Genomic DNA, 13,183 nt, shown 5'->3' with positions numbered 1-13,183 from the left:
GGTTCATGAACATGGAGCGCTCCAGTTCATTACGCTCAAGGGCACGAGCAGAGACAACTTTTCGAGAAAAATGAAGGCGACGCAGGGTCCTTAGCAGGGTGGGAACAGAAACACAGACACCGCGACGCCGGCGCAATTCCTCCTGAATCTCGTCAAGGTACAAACAGTGTTGTTGGTTTAGAAGACTCCGGATAAGCTTTATATCTGTAGGATTTAGAGTTCGATGTCGTCCTCGGCCAGCAAAACGTGCAGCAGGGTTGTAAGGTACGCCGTGATCCCTGTGATATGCAAGAGTTTGATAGACAAGAGACTTCCGTACGCCAAGAATTTCACAGATTTCTTTGACTTTGTAGTGTTGAGCATGGAACAAGATGGGAATCCGTTCTTTGAGGTCGCGAGATATGTGTCGAGGGGGCATCTAGGTAGGAAATGAAGAAAGTAATGGCAAAGTGTCGTAGATATATAAAGATTATATAAATAGACATATGATGTAATGAGTAAACACAACCAAAGCTGCAGAATTTTTGCAAACGCGATTCCGCATAAATGTGAAAAGCGCTGTAACAGTGTTCTGCCAGTACTATGTATCGGATATACTAAGTCTACCTATGCATCACAGCAGTCAATTGACCAACCTTCCTAATCAGGAAGGTAGCCTTGCTGAGCTCCCTAGAGCCAGCCTTGGTGCTCACTGATTCCCATGGCTTGCTCACTGTTTTCAGGGTCCAAAAGCACACTTCCAAATGTGGTTGTTTTCAGGGTCCAGGGCGCATTGCCAAATATGGAAATGTGTGCTTATCTAAAGGAAAAATAGCAATAAAATAGCAGAAAAATAAGAAAAAAAATGGGGGATGGTGGTTAAGATGGTAGGTTGTTTTCAGGGTCCAGGGGATGTCCAAATATGGTAATTTATCCAAACATGGCCAGAAAATACCCCGAAAAATCAGGAAAAATTAGGGGATGGGGTGATGATGTTAGGTTGTTTTCAGAGTCCAGGGGCTATGTAAGTGTCTGCTTTTTGAGACTACAAAAGTTTGTAGTTCACTTTATTTTGTAGTGTCCTTGACTATGTGTAGGTTATTAATACAAACTTTTGTAGTCTACTGCAACATACCCCAGCCATTTCCTCATGAAATATGTGCCATGAAGGGGATGGATGGGTTAGGCTGACTTTGGATGACCTTTTAACCCTAACTCTAACTTTATAGTCTAAGTCCAAGGTTTTTAGGTTAAGTCCGACTTTTGTAGTCTTTTGTAGTCTATCAGTAAACTTTGTAGTCTATGTCTCACTTTTTGTGTTGAAGTCTTTTGTAGTTTGTTGGTAAACTTTGTAGTCTAAGTCCAACTTTTTGTGATATCTTGTAGTCTATTAGTAAACTTTGTAGTTTGTCAGTGTCAGTTTCCCTTTTAAGGCATGCACCTTCCTTTTTTGGTCATTTTCCCATGATACAATAATTGTACCCCTTTCTTTTAGCTTTCTAAATGTGTTGAAATCATGTTTGGTTTGGTTTTCAAGGAGAAAAACCCAAAAAAAAAAAAAAACACAGTGCTTTTCAAAATCTTTTAGATCATATCTCCACAACAGGAGCACTTCAGAACATAATTCAAACAGATTCAGGAAGCTACAGCATAGGACTACAACTTTTCTTTTTGACCATTTTTGGTAATTGATCATGTGACCACCATCCCAACACCCCATTAGATGGACCCTGACAGGTAGAATCATTCTTATCTTGTTTTTCTTCACTTTTTGATCAAATAAGGTGAGCTTTTCTTTTGGGGTGGACCCTGAAAGTAGTGCCTTACATTCCTTACACCATTTACATTTTTTCTGGCTTTTTTCTGATATTCTAGTTATTTTTTCATCAGAAACAAAGAAGTTTCCTTATTTGGATGTTGCCCTGAACCCTGAACAAGGTACCTAAACATCATCATCAACAGTGGGAACCATTTGTATTTTTTTCTGATTTTTTTTGTGATTATCTGGCTATCATTGGATAGATTACCATATTTGGAAATAGACCCTGAACCCTGAAAACAACCCAACATCATCACCACCATCCCCCAATTTTTCCTGATTTTTCGAATATTTTTAGATAGATTACCATATTTGGCTAGATCCTAGACCCTGAAAACAACCCAACATCATCATTACCATCCTCCAATTTTTCCTGATTTTTCGGGTATTTTCTGGCCATTTTTGGATTGATTACCATATTTGGACATAGCCCCTGGACCCTGAAAACAAGATAACATCATCACCCCATCCCCTAATTTTTCCTGATTTTTCGGGGTATTTTCTGGCCATGTTTGGATAAATTACCATATTTGGACATCCCCTGGACCCTGAAAACAACCTACCATCATAACCACCATCCCCCATTTTTTTTTCTTATTTTTCTGCTATTTTATTGCTATTTTTCCTTTAGATAAGCACACATTTCCATATTTGGCAATGCGCCCTGGACCCTGAAAACAACCACATTTGGAAGTGTGCTTTTGGACCCTGAAAACAGTGAGCAAGCCATGGGAATCAGTGAGCACCAAGGCTGGCTCTAGGGAGCTCAGCAAGGCTACCTTCCTGATTAGGAAGGTTGGTCAATTGAATGCTGTGATGCATAGGTAGACTTAGTCAATAGACTATATCTGGTACATAATTCTGGATGTACTGGCTGGAGGAAGGCTACTGGGATGAACTCAAGTCCCTATGAGACATGGGCATCTACAAACTGGTTCTTTGATGTGACGTCCCTCAAGGCTGAAAAATTCGAAAAGGAAAACCTGTTTTCCATAACAAAAGGGATGAACTCAGCAAAGCTGTAAGGTGGAAGGTGCGCGTCGTATTCTTAGGTTTTGAACAATTTTTGGGAAGGACTAGATGAAAACAACCTCATAGGGACTATACAGCATGAAGCAAAGTGGGAGAATATGGAATCAAACCATGAACAAGCAGATGCTTTCTTCGGGATTTACTTGTCTCTCATGTGAGTCCTGCATTTATTACAGGACTGCTGATAGTGGAACAATTGTCACCGCCGTACATGTGGATGACTTGACCAACAAAGACGAAAATGAACTCTTCAAGAACCAGATGCATAACATCTGGACAATATCTGACCTCAGTGCAGTCCACTTTGTCATTGGAATCACCATCACATGGGATCGACCCAACCGCACTGTTAAATTATCACAAACTGCACTCATCAACAAAATAGTTGTGCAATTTGGTCAGAAGAACACTTCCCCAACCATGATCCCTATGGACCTGGGACTGAAACTTCAACGTGCCAACTATAAAAAGCTCACACAAAATGAACTGAAAGACATTCAGAAACTACCATATGGGTCATTGGTCAGTTGCCTGCTCTACTTATCCATAGGCACACACCCCGACATCACCTACTCAGTTCAGCAACCATCCCAATATCTGGATTGCTACACATACGCACACTGGAACGCAGCACTGCATGTTGTATGTTACCTCTCTGGGACTTGTGACTACAAACTCTCTTTAGGCAGCAGCAACCCCATATTGTTAGTTGGTTTTACCGATTCCAATTGGGCAAACTGTCTCAACACAAGACGAAGCATCGGAGGACACACTTATACCCTCAAATCCAGTGTTATCTCTTGGCAAGCTCGCAAACAAAAAACTGTAGCGGCCTCATCATGTGAAGCAGAGTACAGCACCGCATTTGAAGCATCCAAGGAAGTGATCTGGCTTCGGACACTTTTAGGCACTATTGGATGCCAACCTGAAAAACCAACTATGATCCTATGTGACAACAACACAGCAATAAACCTCTCTGAAGATCCAATGCTACATGACTGTGTCAAACACATCAATATCAAACACCATTTCCTATACAAGTGCGTCCAATCCCAAGAAATCATCCTAAATTACATCAATACCCATGACAATATGGCCGATATATTCACTAAAGCCCTCAACACCAAGAAATTCACTTGATTCCATGAATTCTTGGGCATCAAACAGCACTAGACTCCATGCGAGGAGGAGTGTTCAGGGTGAGGAGCAGTGTTGTGATTATTATGACACCATGAACACATTTGTTCTTGGACCTTTATTTATTTATTTCTCTCTCTCTTTCTTTATCTCTCTTTATGCTTAGCTCACCCTTTATTCCATCTAGTGTATATACTATACATTAGCTTACATGCACCTCAGTCTGTTATACTGAGACTGAGGTGAGCCACTCTATTTACCAACTACTACACACTTACTCACTTTACCTAGATTGACCCCTCATCATGTGATCTAGGTCTAGATTTCTACAAACATTTCCAAACCTCAGTGTCGACCAACTATGAATGGAGCCTGAGGAAGGGAGGCTGTTCTACCCATCACTTTCTCATGATCAACTTGATCCTCAGCACCCTCCGTACCTGGCAACATGTTTTCATGACGTGCTCAAAGTTCCTGACCAAACAGCACTTCTCAATAGGTGGGACTCTATGAGCTTATTGAAAGTCAAGTATCCCAAAGTTAAGCCACAATGTTTGAAGGCTTTGGCTGCATTACATCTAGGTGTCTGGGAAACTTATAGGCTCCTCCCAATCATTACAGGCGACTCTCACAACCAACTACCTGAGGTCATTGTGGCAATGTACCTGTTCTTGTCCCTTGTTGGGCAACTTATCGCACCAAGGCTGAGAAACTTACTGGAACAATACTTCCCTCTCCAATACTCCCATCAAGAAAGGTAAAAATCTGCATTATTCAAGTGAATTATGATTGGTGAATAATTGGTTGACTGTAGGGCCTACAAACAGGTCTGAATCCTCCTTCACACACAGCTCAAGGCCCGACCTGCTCTGGATTTTGGGGGAGTTTTTTTTACTGTTGCGGCAAATGAAGGTTCCTCAGAGGTGCCTCACCTTGACTTCCATGACAATTACCATTCCATCTCATAGATTATCCCACTTGGGGATTGGACTGGGGGAGAATTCAGTGTCAAGATTCCAGTGCAACCAGGTCAAGCTCTAGCTATGATGACAAAAATCCTTGTCCATTGCACTGCCCCCATCACCCATGGTAGAAGAGTCATTTTGACTCTGTTCTGTGATTGCTTCCTACTTAAACATGGTGACAATTTTCTAAATGTACCAGTTGTTGATTACTCTCCCTGAAAAATCAATCCATGACAGTCCCTAATATAGATACCTTTAGTTTTCCATATGATAATGCCTTCATGGCTCAGTTGGCTTGAGTGCTGCTTAGATTCATGAGGTTGAGAGTTCAATTCCTCTAGGTGTAAAAATTATTATCTTACTTAAATATAGTAAGGACACAATACTTTACCCTCCCCGAGTTATTCCATATGGACTGGATGGAATCCACACTTCCCCCAGATGGATTCCATGGAATGGTCGATGGAGTCCATGGAATGGCTGATGGATTCCATACTTTCCCCAGATGGATTCCATGGAATGGTTGATGGAATCTATACTTTGGTTGTTGGAATCCATGCTTTTTCCAGATGGATTCCATACTTTTTTAAGATGGATTCCATACTTTTTTGAGATGGATTCCATACAATTTCCAGTTGGAATCCATGCTAAGTTCCAATTTAGCAAGTGGGCTGGCTGTTTGAAAGGTTGTCAAGTTGGGAATTACACTTCTACACTTATTCATACTAATAACTGCTCAAGAAAAATTAAATTGTATTGAATAGGACTACATATATTTATTTTACTACATTAGATATTGAAGGGAGAGGCAGAGGGAGGGGGAAGTGAGGGAGAGGAGTGGGTGTGGTGGAGAGTGAGGAGGGGGAGAGTGGTAAGGAGGGGGGCACTGGAGGGAGGGGGGAACAAAGGGAAGGAGAGCAAGGGGAGAAGGGAAGGAGGGAAATGGGAGGGGGAGCAATGGGAAGGAGAGCAAGGGGAAAGGGAGCAATGGGAGGAGGGGGATGGAGGGGGAGGGAGTAGGGTGGAATGATGGAGGGATGGGGAGCTCACCTGGGCTCGTCATTGCCCGTGTCCGTTCACTTTCGTCTCCGTTAATAAGCGGGGGTCGTCGTGGGCGCTCAGGCGTTGTGGTGGTCGTTGCGTCGTCTGCGAGTCGGGGGGTCGTTGCTGTCCCAGGGCGTTGTCGTTCGCGGGCGCGTTCTCGTTTTTGGGCGCTGTGTCGTCCTTTGTTGGTGCCGAATGTCGTTCATGGGCGCTGGGCTGCCGTGGTGTTGTTTTCGTGGGCGTTTGTTGTCGTTCGTGGACGCTCGCATTGGTGACGTGGCCCTGTGTGGGCGCTGGGTCGTCGTGTGTGGGCGCTGGGCTCTCACTAGTAGCTGCCATTTACATCATGTAAAACCTGGCATGTACCATAGAAGTTCCTGCTTAACTACCGTGAATGAAATGAAATGAATTTTCATTCATTCACGGCACCTGTTTCATTCCAAGTCATTCTCATTCATTGCTGTCGAGAATGAAATACTTTTTGTTTCATTTCATTTCATCTCAATTTTTTCTTCATTTCTACTGACAAGAATGCAATTTATTCTGTTTCATTCATGCCTGGCGACTCTTTCATTTTTTTAATTTCATTCCACCATGGCAACTGTTTCATTTTTTGCTTTATTCTTTCGTTTCATTCATTCCTGGCAACTGTTTCATTTTTTTCATTCATTCATTGCCATGGAATTTTCATTTCATTCTTTCCAGGCAGTTATTTCATTTTTGTTTCATTCTTTCAGGCAACAATTTCGATGTTTTAACACACATCTAAATAAGGAAATAATATACAATTATGCCTGATATGTGTTGTGCCCTACTGCAGTGGTGTGGGAGGCCATATGGGGGTACTTTTGCATTTGAGGCTCAAATACACAATGAGATAGGCATGCTGTTGCCAAATAAGGCACTTAAATATTTTGTGTCAATTACATAATCATTCTCCCAGCTCTAACAATGAAATAGGCACCTGAGAAGAATGAAGCAAGGAATGAAACAGTTGCCCTGGTGGAATGAAAGAAAAAAATGAAACAGTCGCCAGGAATGAATGAAACAGAATAAATTATCTAGAATGAAACAGGTGCCGTGAATGAATGAAAATTCATTTCATTTCATTCACGGTAGCTAAGCAGGAACTTCTATGGTACAGCTCAGGAGTACATGATGTAAGTGGTAGCTACCAGTCGGGCTCTGGTTGCCGTTTGTGGGCGCTGGGTCGTGGTTGGTTGTGCTGGGGCTCGTTGGGTGTGTTCGCTGATGCGGGGTCGCTCTCGCGTCGTGTTGGTGGCACCGTCCTCGTCCCCGTTGGTGTCGTCCTGTTGTTGTTGTGCCGTTTTGTCATGTCGCATATTGGTGAGTCATCGGTTGAATCGTTGCCACGTCGCAGGATAGCGACGTGGCACCTGCATCGGGTGTGAGATGGGATGGGGAAAGAACGGTGCTGGGTGCACTTACCTGGCATGGACAGTGACGACGGCTTGCGTCGTCACTGTCTGGACGACGTGGCACATCTGCCACGTTGTCTCACCTCCTCGGCGCTCGTCATTGTGGTCGGGTGACAAGGTTGTGTGTCGTTGTGTGTCGTCAGCGTCGTCGCGTGTCGTCAACATCGTCGTTGTCGATGTGGTGGGTGCTTGCGGTGGTGATGGGTGGTAGATGGTGGTGGTGGGGAAGGAAGAAACGGCGTGGCAGCACTTCAGCCACAGCTGTCATGCGTGAGATGCCATGTGCCCGAGGGCAGTATATAGTTACCTTTACTTTACTATATAACAAAGCCCTTATAGCTCAGTTGGATTGAGCACTACTCTTGTTGACGATGTTGAGGGTTCAATTCTCACTGGTGCAAAAATTATTTTTTTACTTAAATATAGTAAGGACACTATAAATACTGTATTCTAATGGTACAATGGTCTTCCATGGAATCCATATGGACTGCTCCATGAAGTTCAATGTGGATATGCCTGCATTCCATATGGAATCCATTGGAATCCATATGGAGTGGTGTTGGAGTCCATATGGAATGAGCTATACCACAACGCCAGCCTTCGATGCCCCCATCTTTCAATCCACGCCTTTGTCAAGGCATTTTGTGATCTTCATGGCACCCCCTTCCATCCCTATCTTCGCAAGCAATTCCCTAATTGCTTCGACGTCTACCTCTCCATTCGCAACTGCGTTAATCGACGCATTGAGATCACACTCAAGCGCGATGATCCAGGATGGAGGCTTTGTCATGCCTGTCCATGTTGCACGCACAAGCTTGTCGATGAGCCCAAGCTCATCTTTGACATGCTTATCACCATGGACGGGAACTCAAACACGTCCAACGTCGAAAAGCTGCACCTGTTGATCCAGGAGATGGAGATGCACCTGTTATGGGAGAGCCAAGTGAACGCAAGGATGAGCAGACTGTAGAACCAGGATATTACATCGACCGAGAGACTGTTGATCTTTGGGAAAGAGACATCGTGCTGCAGTGGATGATTGGGGGCAGATACGACATTGGCTGCAAGTTCAGGATCACGCTGGGACGCAGCCCTCTCAGATGTCGCACCCAAGAACTTAGATACCGGGCATTGGTTGGCAGCTTCCACGGGCACGCCCACAACCGCCTTTGCCAACTTCTCTTCCTGGCAACCTATATCAAGGGCTTGGGCCTCGAGGATCTCGAGGGCGGTGAGCGTTTTTTCTCCAAATCGAATGCCCTTGCCTCCTCCATTTGAAACAAAAGATCGTCAAGTTTGCCAAGCACATGGATCAAAACGAAACCTACCAAAACCTTAGTACGTTGCCTGGCCCTTCTTCTCCTTGCTGCTGACTCGACGTGGAATGGAAGCAGGCCGTAGTGATGGTGGGCAGGCGGAGGTATCAGAGGTGCCTTGATGCCCTTGAAGGCCTAATCGTTGCGAAGATGTTCGAACTGACCAAGATGAACATGTCACAAACCGGTCTGTTTTTTTCTTTTGACTATACATCTATCTAATTTGAGCTGACAGGGTATAAGCTTCGGAAGCACATCGGAAATGCCCTCAAGGCACGTTCACAGGCCGCAAGCTCTGGTCCCCCCATGACTGCCTTTGTCATGGGATGACGTCGTTGAGTACGTGTTCCTGGCTGACTTCGACTTGCTTTCAGATATGCACTCGGATGTCTGCCTTAAAGTATGGGCCAAACCGGCCTCTCGCATTTTAATGGACCAGCATTTCAAGTTAAAGAGAGCACGCGAGGAGATTCTCTGGCTCAACATCGAGATCCTTCAACTCGGGAATATGAGGAAGTGGTGAGGGCTCGGGACATTTTGCTGCAGATCTGCTCTCATGTGATGTGGAGGACCAACTTCTTTATGATCAGCCTCAAGAAAAAGGCTGTTCAACTTCAATCCAAGGGTGTGAGTTCAGGAGCTGTACTTAAGGTGTCGGATGGAATGGATGATGGGCCTTAGTTTTTTAATTACATTTATGAATACTTGCTCCTGCAGCTTCTACAAAGTATCCGGAGATCCATCACATTTTTCAATACTTGTGGCAGCATCTTTCCTTTCGTTAATTAATACTTGCACCCGTTCCTTCTAGCAAGTATTTGAAGATGTATAACATTGATTAACACTTCCCCCCACATCTTCTACAATGTATTCAGAGATCACAAAAGCTTGGATCTGTTGGATGGAATGGATGCAGGTAGTGTTGCCGCGGCTCGGCTAGCCGCAAGCCAGCTCGCTGAAACGGTGGCTTTTGCCGGTTCTGGTTTGTGATTGCTTGGGAGCTGATCAAATCCGGTTCGGCTCAGCTTAGCCAATGGTTTTGAGCCGGTTATAGCTGGTAAATGTTGCCGCAATTGATGACTCGCGCATTAAGTACAGTGAGCGTAAATGTGTAATAAAATTCAACATAGATGTACAGCGTGATGGTATGTAAGGTTGCATACATTACAGTGAACAAAAAATAGCCCTCTCAATCATCGTCATCCTGTCCAACAACGTGAATTACCTCATCAATATCTATACCATCCTCCCTAATCTCCAAAGTTAGCTTCCCTAACAAATCTGCTAAATCTTCGTTGTCATCTGCATGGTATTCGAGTTCATCTTCTGTAACAGCCCAACCCTCCGTAAAGTTAAGCCGTTGCTGCTTGAGCGAAAATTTCAACATTTGAAGTGCCTCCATTAGAACAGGGTGAATTCGATTTCGCCTCTTCGTATCAGTTTCGGCACTGGATGAAAAAACGCACTCGGAAGGAACCGAGGATGCTTGAATGGGTAAGTAATCTAATGCCATCGTGTACAATATTTGATGGGTTTCCTCGCTTATCTGCAAACAAATCAGTGACGCAGATTGGAAAATAGTGAGACATTGTACTTACTGCCCAAAACCCTATAATATCCGTGCCACGCGGTGAGACCGTCCCATTTCCATACAACTCAAACTGTTCTTCAACTCCTTGGCCCGACGGCGAAGGAGCGCCCGAAACCTCCAACATATCTTCGAGCCCATATCGTCCAGCTAAATCATGCCAGCTTCGCCTCTGTTGCTGTGAGTCCGTACTAGATGTAGGTTGTTGAGCTTGTCCATGAAGATGGTCATGGTATTTTCGCATCTGCAACAAGTATATTAAGGGTACTGTCACCATAACAAACTGAGCGACTTACAGTATTCTTGATAATTACGATGGCCCTGGCAACATAATTAGGCTCCCAGTGTCGTCGAATCCATGACAATTGTATCGAGGGATTGAGAACTGGCCATGTCAAGTTATTAAATAATGTATGAATCTGAACCTTAACTCACATATCGCGATAACGTAGGCAGGCGAATCATCCATTTTCTTGTAGTAAGTTGTCGCCCACTGGATACCGATATCCATCCATCGGGCCAAGCAGGGGTGATCTCTCCCAAGTTGCTCCCATGCTGTCATGAACATTTCGAAGGCGGGAATTGCGCCTGATAAAACGGGAGTGTGCTCTTTCGACATGAGTGTCTGTCTGTACTTGATGGGGTACCTAAGAGAAAGACTTAGCCTCGAACAGGTATCAATATTAGAGACGTACACCCAGTACGATCTCAAAATCCTGGAGTACAGCCCATTCCATATAAGTAAGTCTAAGTTTCGCAAGATCTCTATTGATGGGCAAAGAAAGAAAATGCTCGACGGCCTATTTTTATAAGTATACACTTATAAAACGATAGAGTTCAAACATACCAGGCGTAGTTTACGAAACCGATTGATCATGAAATAAAGAGAGTCCCACGACAAGTTGCGCCTGCTTAACTTGGATAGTCACGGTCGGATCCTCAGTTGACTTGAACCACCCTTTCTTGTTTCCATCGTCTATTACTTCCGCCAGGTGCTCACGTCGTTGACCTGAGGCGTGTACTGCTCGTACGGTACTCTGGCACAATGCGATTGGGTCGCGAACAACCGCTTCTTCATAAGTCTGATTATCAGGATCACTTGGAGGGCCTGATGCGGATGCGATGAATCCCCCTGTATCATCTACCAGGGCGATGTTAGTAAAGGCTTCGATGACATGAGTTGAACATATGTTGGTAATGTGTGGGAAACATCGTATATGATTTTCCTTGTGATTGAACTCAACTTCGCGAGGGCGTAGAAGTATCTCAAGTTCTTTGAGGAAGGCATCGTTGAGCGAGCAGTTATCAAGGGTCCAATGGCCTCCCTGTCCATGTAAGCATAAAGTAGAAAAGGGTAACAAAATGAAACGTAGACATGCCTTGACCGTGATCCCAACTCGATCCAAGAGATGGAGGACAATCCTTGCTAGCCTATTCCCATTGTGGCTTCCTCGAAGACGGTGAAATGCGATGAGTGTAGAACGCAGCTGAAGACCTTTGGTAGACTTGTCTCTATGTATCCAATGTGTGGTAATGGCCAGGTATGGGTACTGAGCTTTTGTTGACCAGATATCCACCGTGTAGGAAATTCGCCCTGGTGCATCCTAGAGTGATTGGTGAATACAAGGAAACAAAGTGGTCAACCGAAACAACATACTGCTAATTCCTGTTTTAGGACCTTGAAATACGCCTCCCATGCCTTGATAATAAGTTTGCGCATCATTGTTCGGTGGGGAATGTCTTTGTCCTCGAGGTCCTCACGTAAAAGCAAGAGGAGCTGTCGAAATTCTGGGCATTCAACGACGTATATAGACTATGAAGAAGTTTAGACTAATACCAAACATTAAAAGCGTGCTTTACTAACCTGATCATTCGCAACGATGAAGTTCAGAAGATACTGTAAAAATGCGTTCTGGGAAAAGGGAGAACGTTGCGTTCCACGTCCGGACGCAGGGGGTGTTCCAGTTTCGCTCTTGAGTGCAGGGACTTTCCATCGCATTTCACGACACTTCTGGAGATAAATATCCTTGTGGCGGCTTAGGAGGTGGTTGCGCAATGGGTTATTTGAGGTGGACACTGAGAAACTACCTGCACCCTGGCGTAAGTCTATCCCATTCGCCCTAAACAACAATCCTTGTCAGTACAACATATGTAATTATGGAGGGCCACATACTTGCATGTCTTGCATAGAGTTCTGGTCACTGGGGCAACCTTCGATCCACGTATATAGAAATAATCGATATCAGGGGCCGTTCGGCTCCGTGAAGATTCTGAGGGTTGCTCCAAAGGCGTTGCACGTCGAGTGGAGGTAGCAGAGCCAGCTACAGGCTCAACACTAATGGGAGGAGAGACTGGTCATGGTGCATCCGGTACATCTCCATCGGGAGAATGTTCGTCCACGCCGGTGAAGTCGAACTCTTCTCCAGAACCGGGATCTTCACGAAAGTTGACTGGTGCTGCTCTACGGCCACCTGTACGAGGAGGTGCTGGCTGCTGTGTCGGTTGTCTGCCTCTACCTCGGGCCATTAAGGAAGCTGGGTGATTTACAGCGATAGAGCTGTTGTTTAGTATTTTATACAGAACCATACCTCACATGCCATTAGCGCGTGTTTTTATTGGAATTCATGTAACAGTTAATTCAATCGGTGAATGTCTCATCTAATAACACATCACAGATACCTAACTTGAGGCTTTACAGCATGTGTTTCTATTGGAATTAATGTAACAGTTGTTTCGATTGGTGTCCAATGAATGTCTTGTCTACTAACACGTTACAGATAACTTGACGCTTTACAGCCTAAAATGCCGAACGTGATAAGATTGTAGACTCTAACAGATAGAAATGTTTGTGCATAGCTAGTAAA

General features: G+C 44.4%; 3 protein-coding genes across 3 annotated transcripts; 1 reads left to right on the top strand and 2 right to left on the bottom strand.

The window, feature by feature from the left end:
* Window positions 1-7,147: 7,147 nt before the first annotated feature.
* On the bottom strand, window positions 7,148-7,580 carry LACBIDRAFT_300233 (uncharacterized protein; the record flags this gene model as incomplete). The annotated part of the gene is made up of 2 exons (XM_001890842.1): window positions 7,148-7,373; window positions 7,426-7,580. 2 exons carry the CDS (start codon window positions 7,578-7,580, stop codon window positions 7,148-7,150), a joined length of 381 nt encoding a protein of 126 aa, XP_001890877.1.
* Window positions 7,581-7,876: 296 nt separating this feature from the next.
* Window positions 7,877-9,553, top strand: LACBIDRAFT_335934 (uncharacterized protein; the record flags this gene model as incomplete). The annotated part of the gene is made up of 9 exons (XM_001890843.1): window positions 7,877-7,971; window positions 8,013-8,358; window positions 8,448-8,646; window positions 8,865-8,918; window positions 8,975-9,070; window positions 9,106-9,250; window positions 9,301-9,358; window positions 9,449-9,458; window positions 9,543-9,553. 9 exons carry the CDS (start codon window positions 7,877-7,879, stop codon window positions 9,551-9,553), a joined length of 1,014 nt encoding a protein of 337 aa, XP_001890878.1.
* A 367-nt stretch (window positions 9,554-9,920) lies between these two features.
* On the bottom strand, window positions 9,921-12,845 carry LACBIDRAFT_335933 (uncharacterized protein; the record flags this gene model as incomplete). Its single annotated transcript, XM_001890841.1, has 10 exons — window positions 9,921-10,277; window positions 10,330-10,563; window positions 10,616-10,704; window positions 10,755-10,953; window positions 11,015-11,119; window positions 11,216-11,644; window positions 11,977-12,132; window positions 12,184-12,439; window positions 12,493-12,647; window positions 12,693-12,845. The coding sequence occupies 10 exons, from the start codon at window positions 12,843-12,845 to the stop codon at window positions 9,921-9,923; spliced, it is 2,133 nt and encodes a 710-aa protein (XP_001890876.1).
* Window positions 12,846-13,183: the final 338 nt, after the last annotated feature.

The sequence above is a fragment of the Laccaria bicolor genome, genomic scaffold (genome assembly GCF_000143565.1).
Source record: "Laccaria bicolor S238N-H82 LACBIscaffold_195 genomic scaffold, whole genome shotgun sequence".
NCBI classification, from domain to species: Eukaryota; Fungi; Basidiomycota; class Agaricomycetes; order Agaricales; family Hydnangiaceae; genus Laccaria; species Laccaria bicolor.
This window is presented reverse-complemented; position numbering and strand designations above follow the sequence as displayed.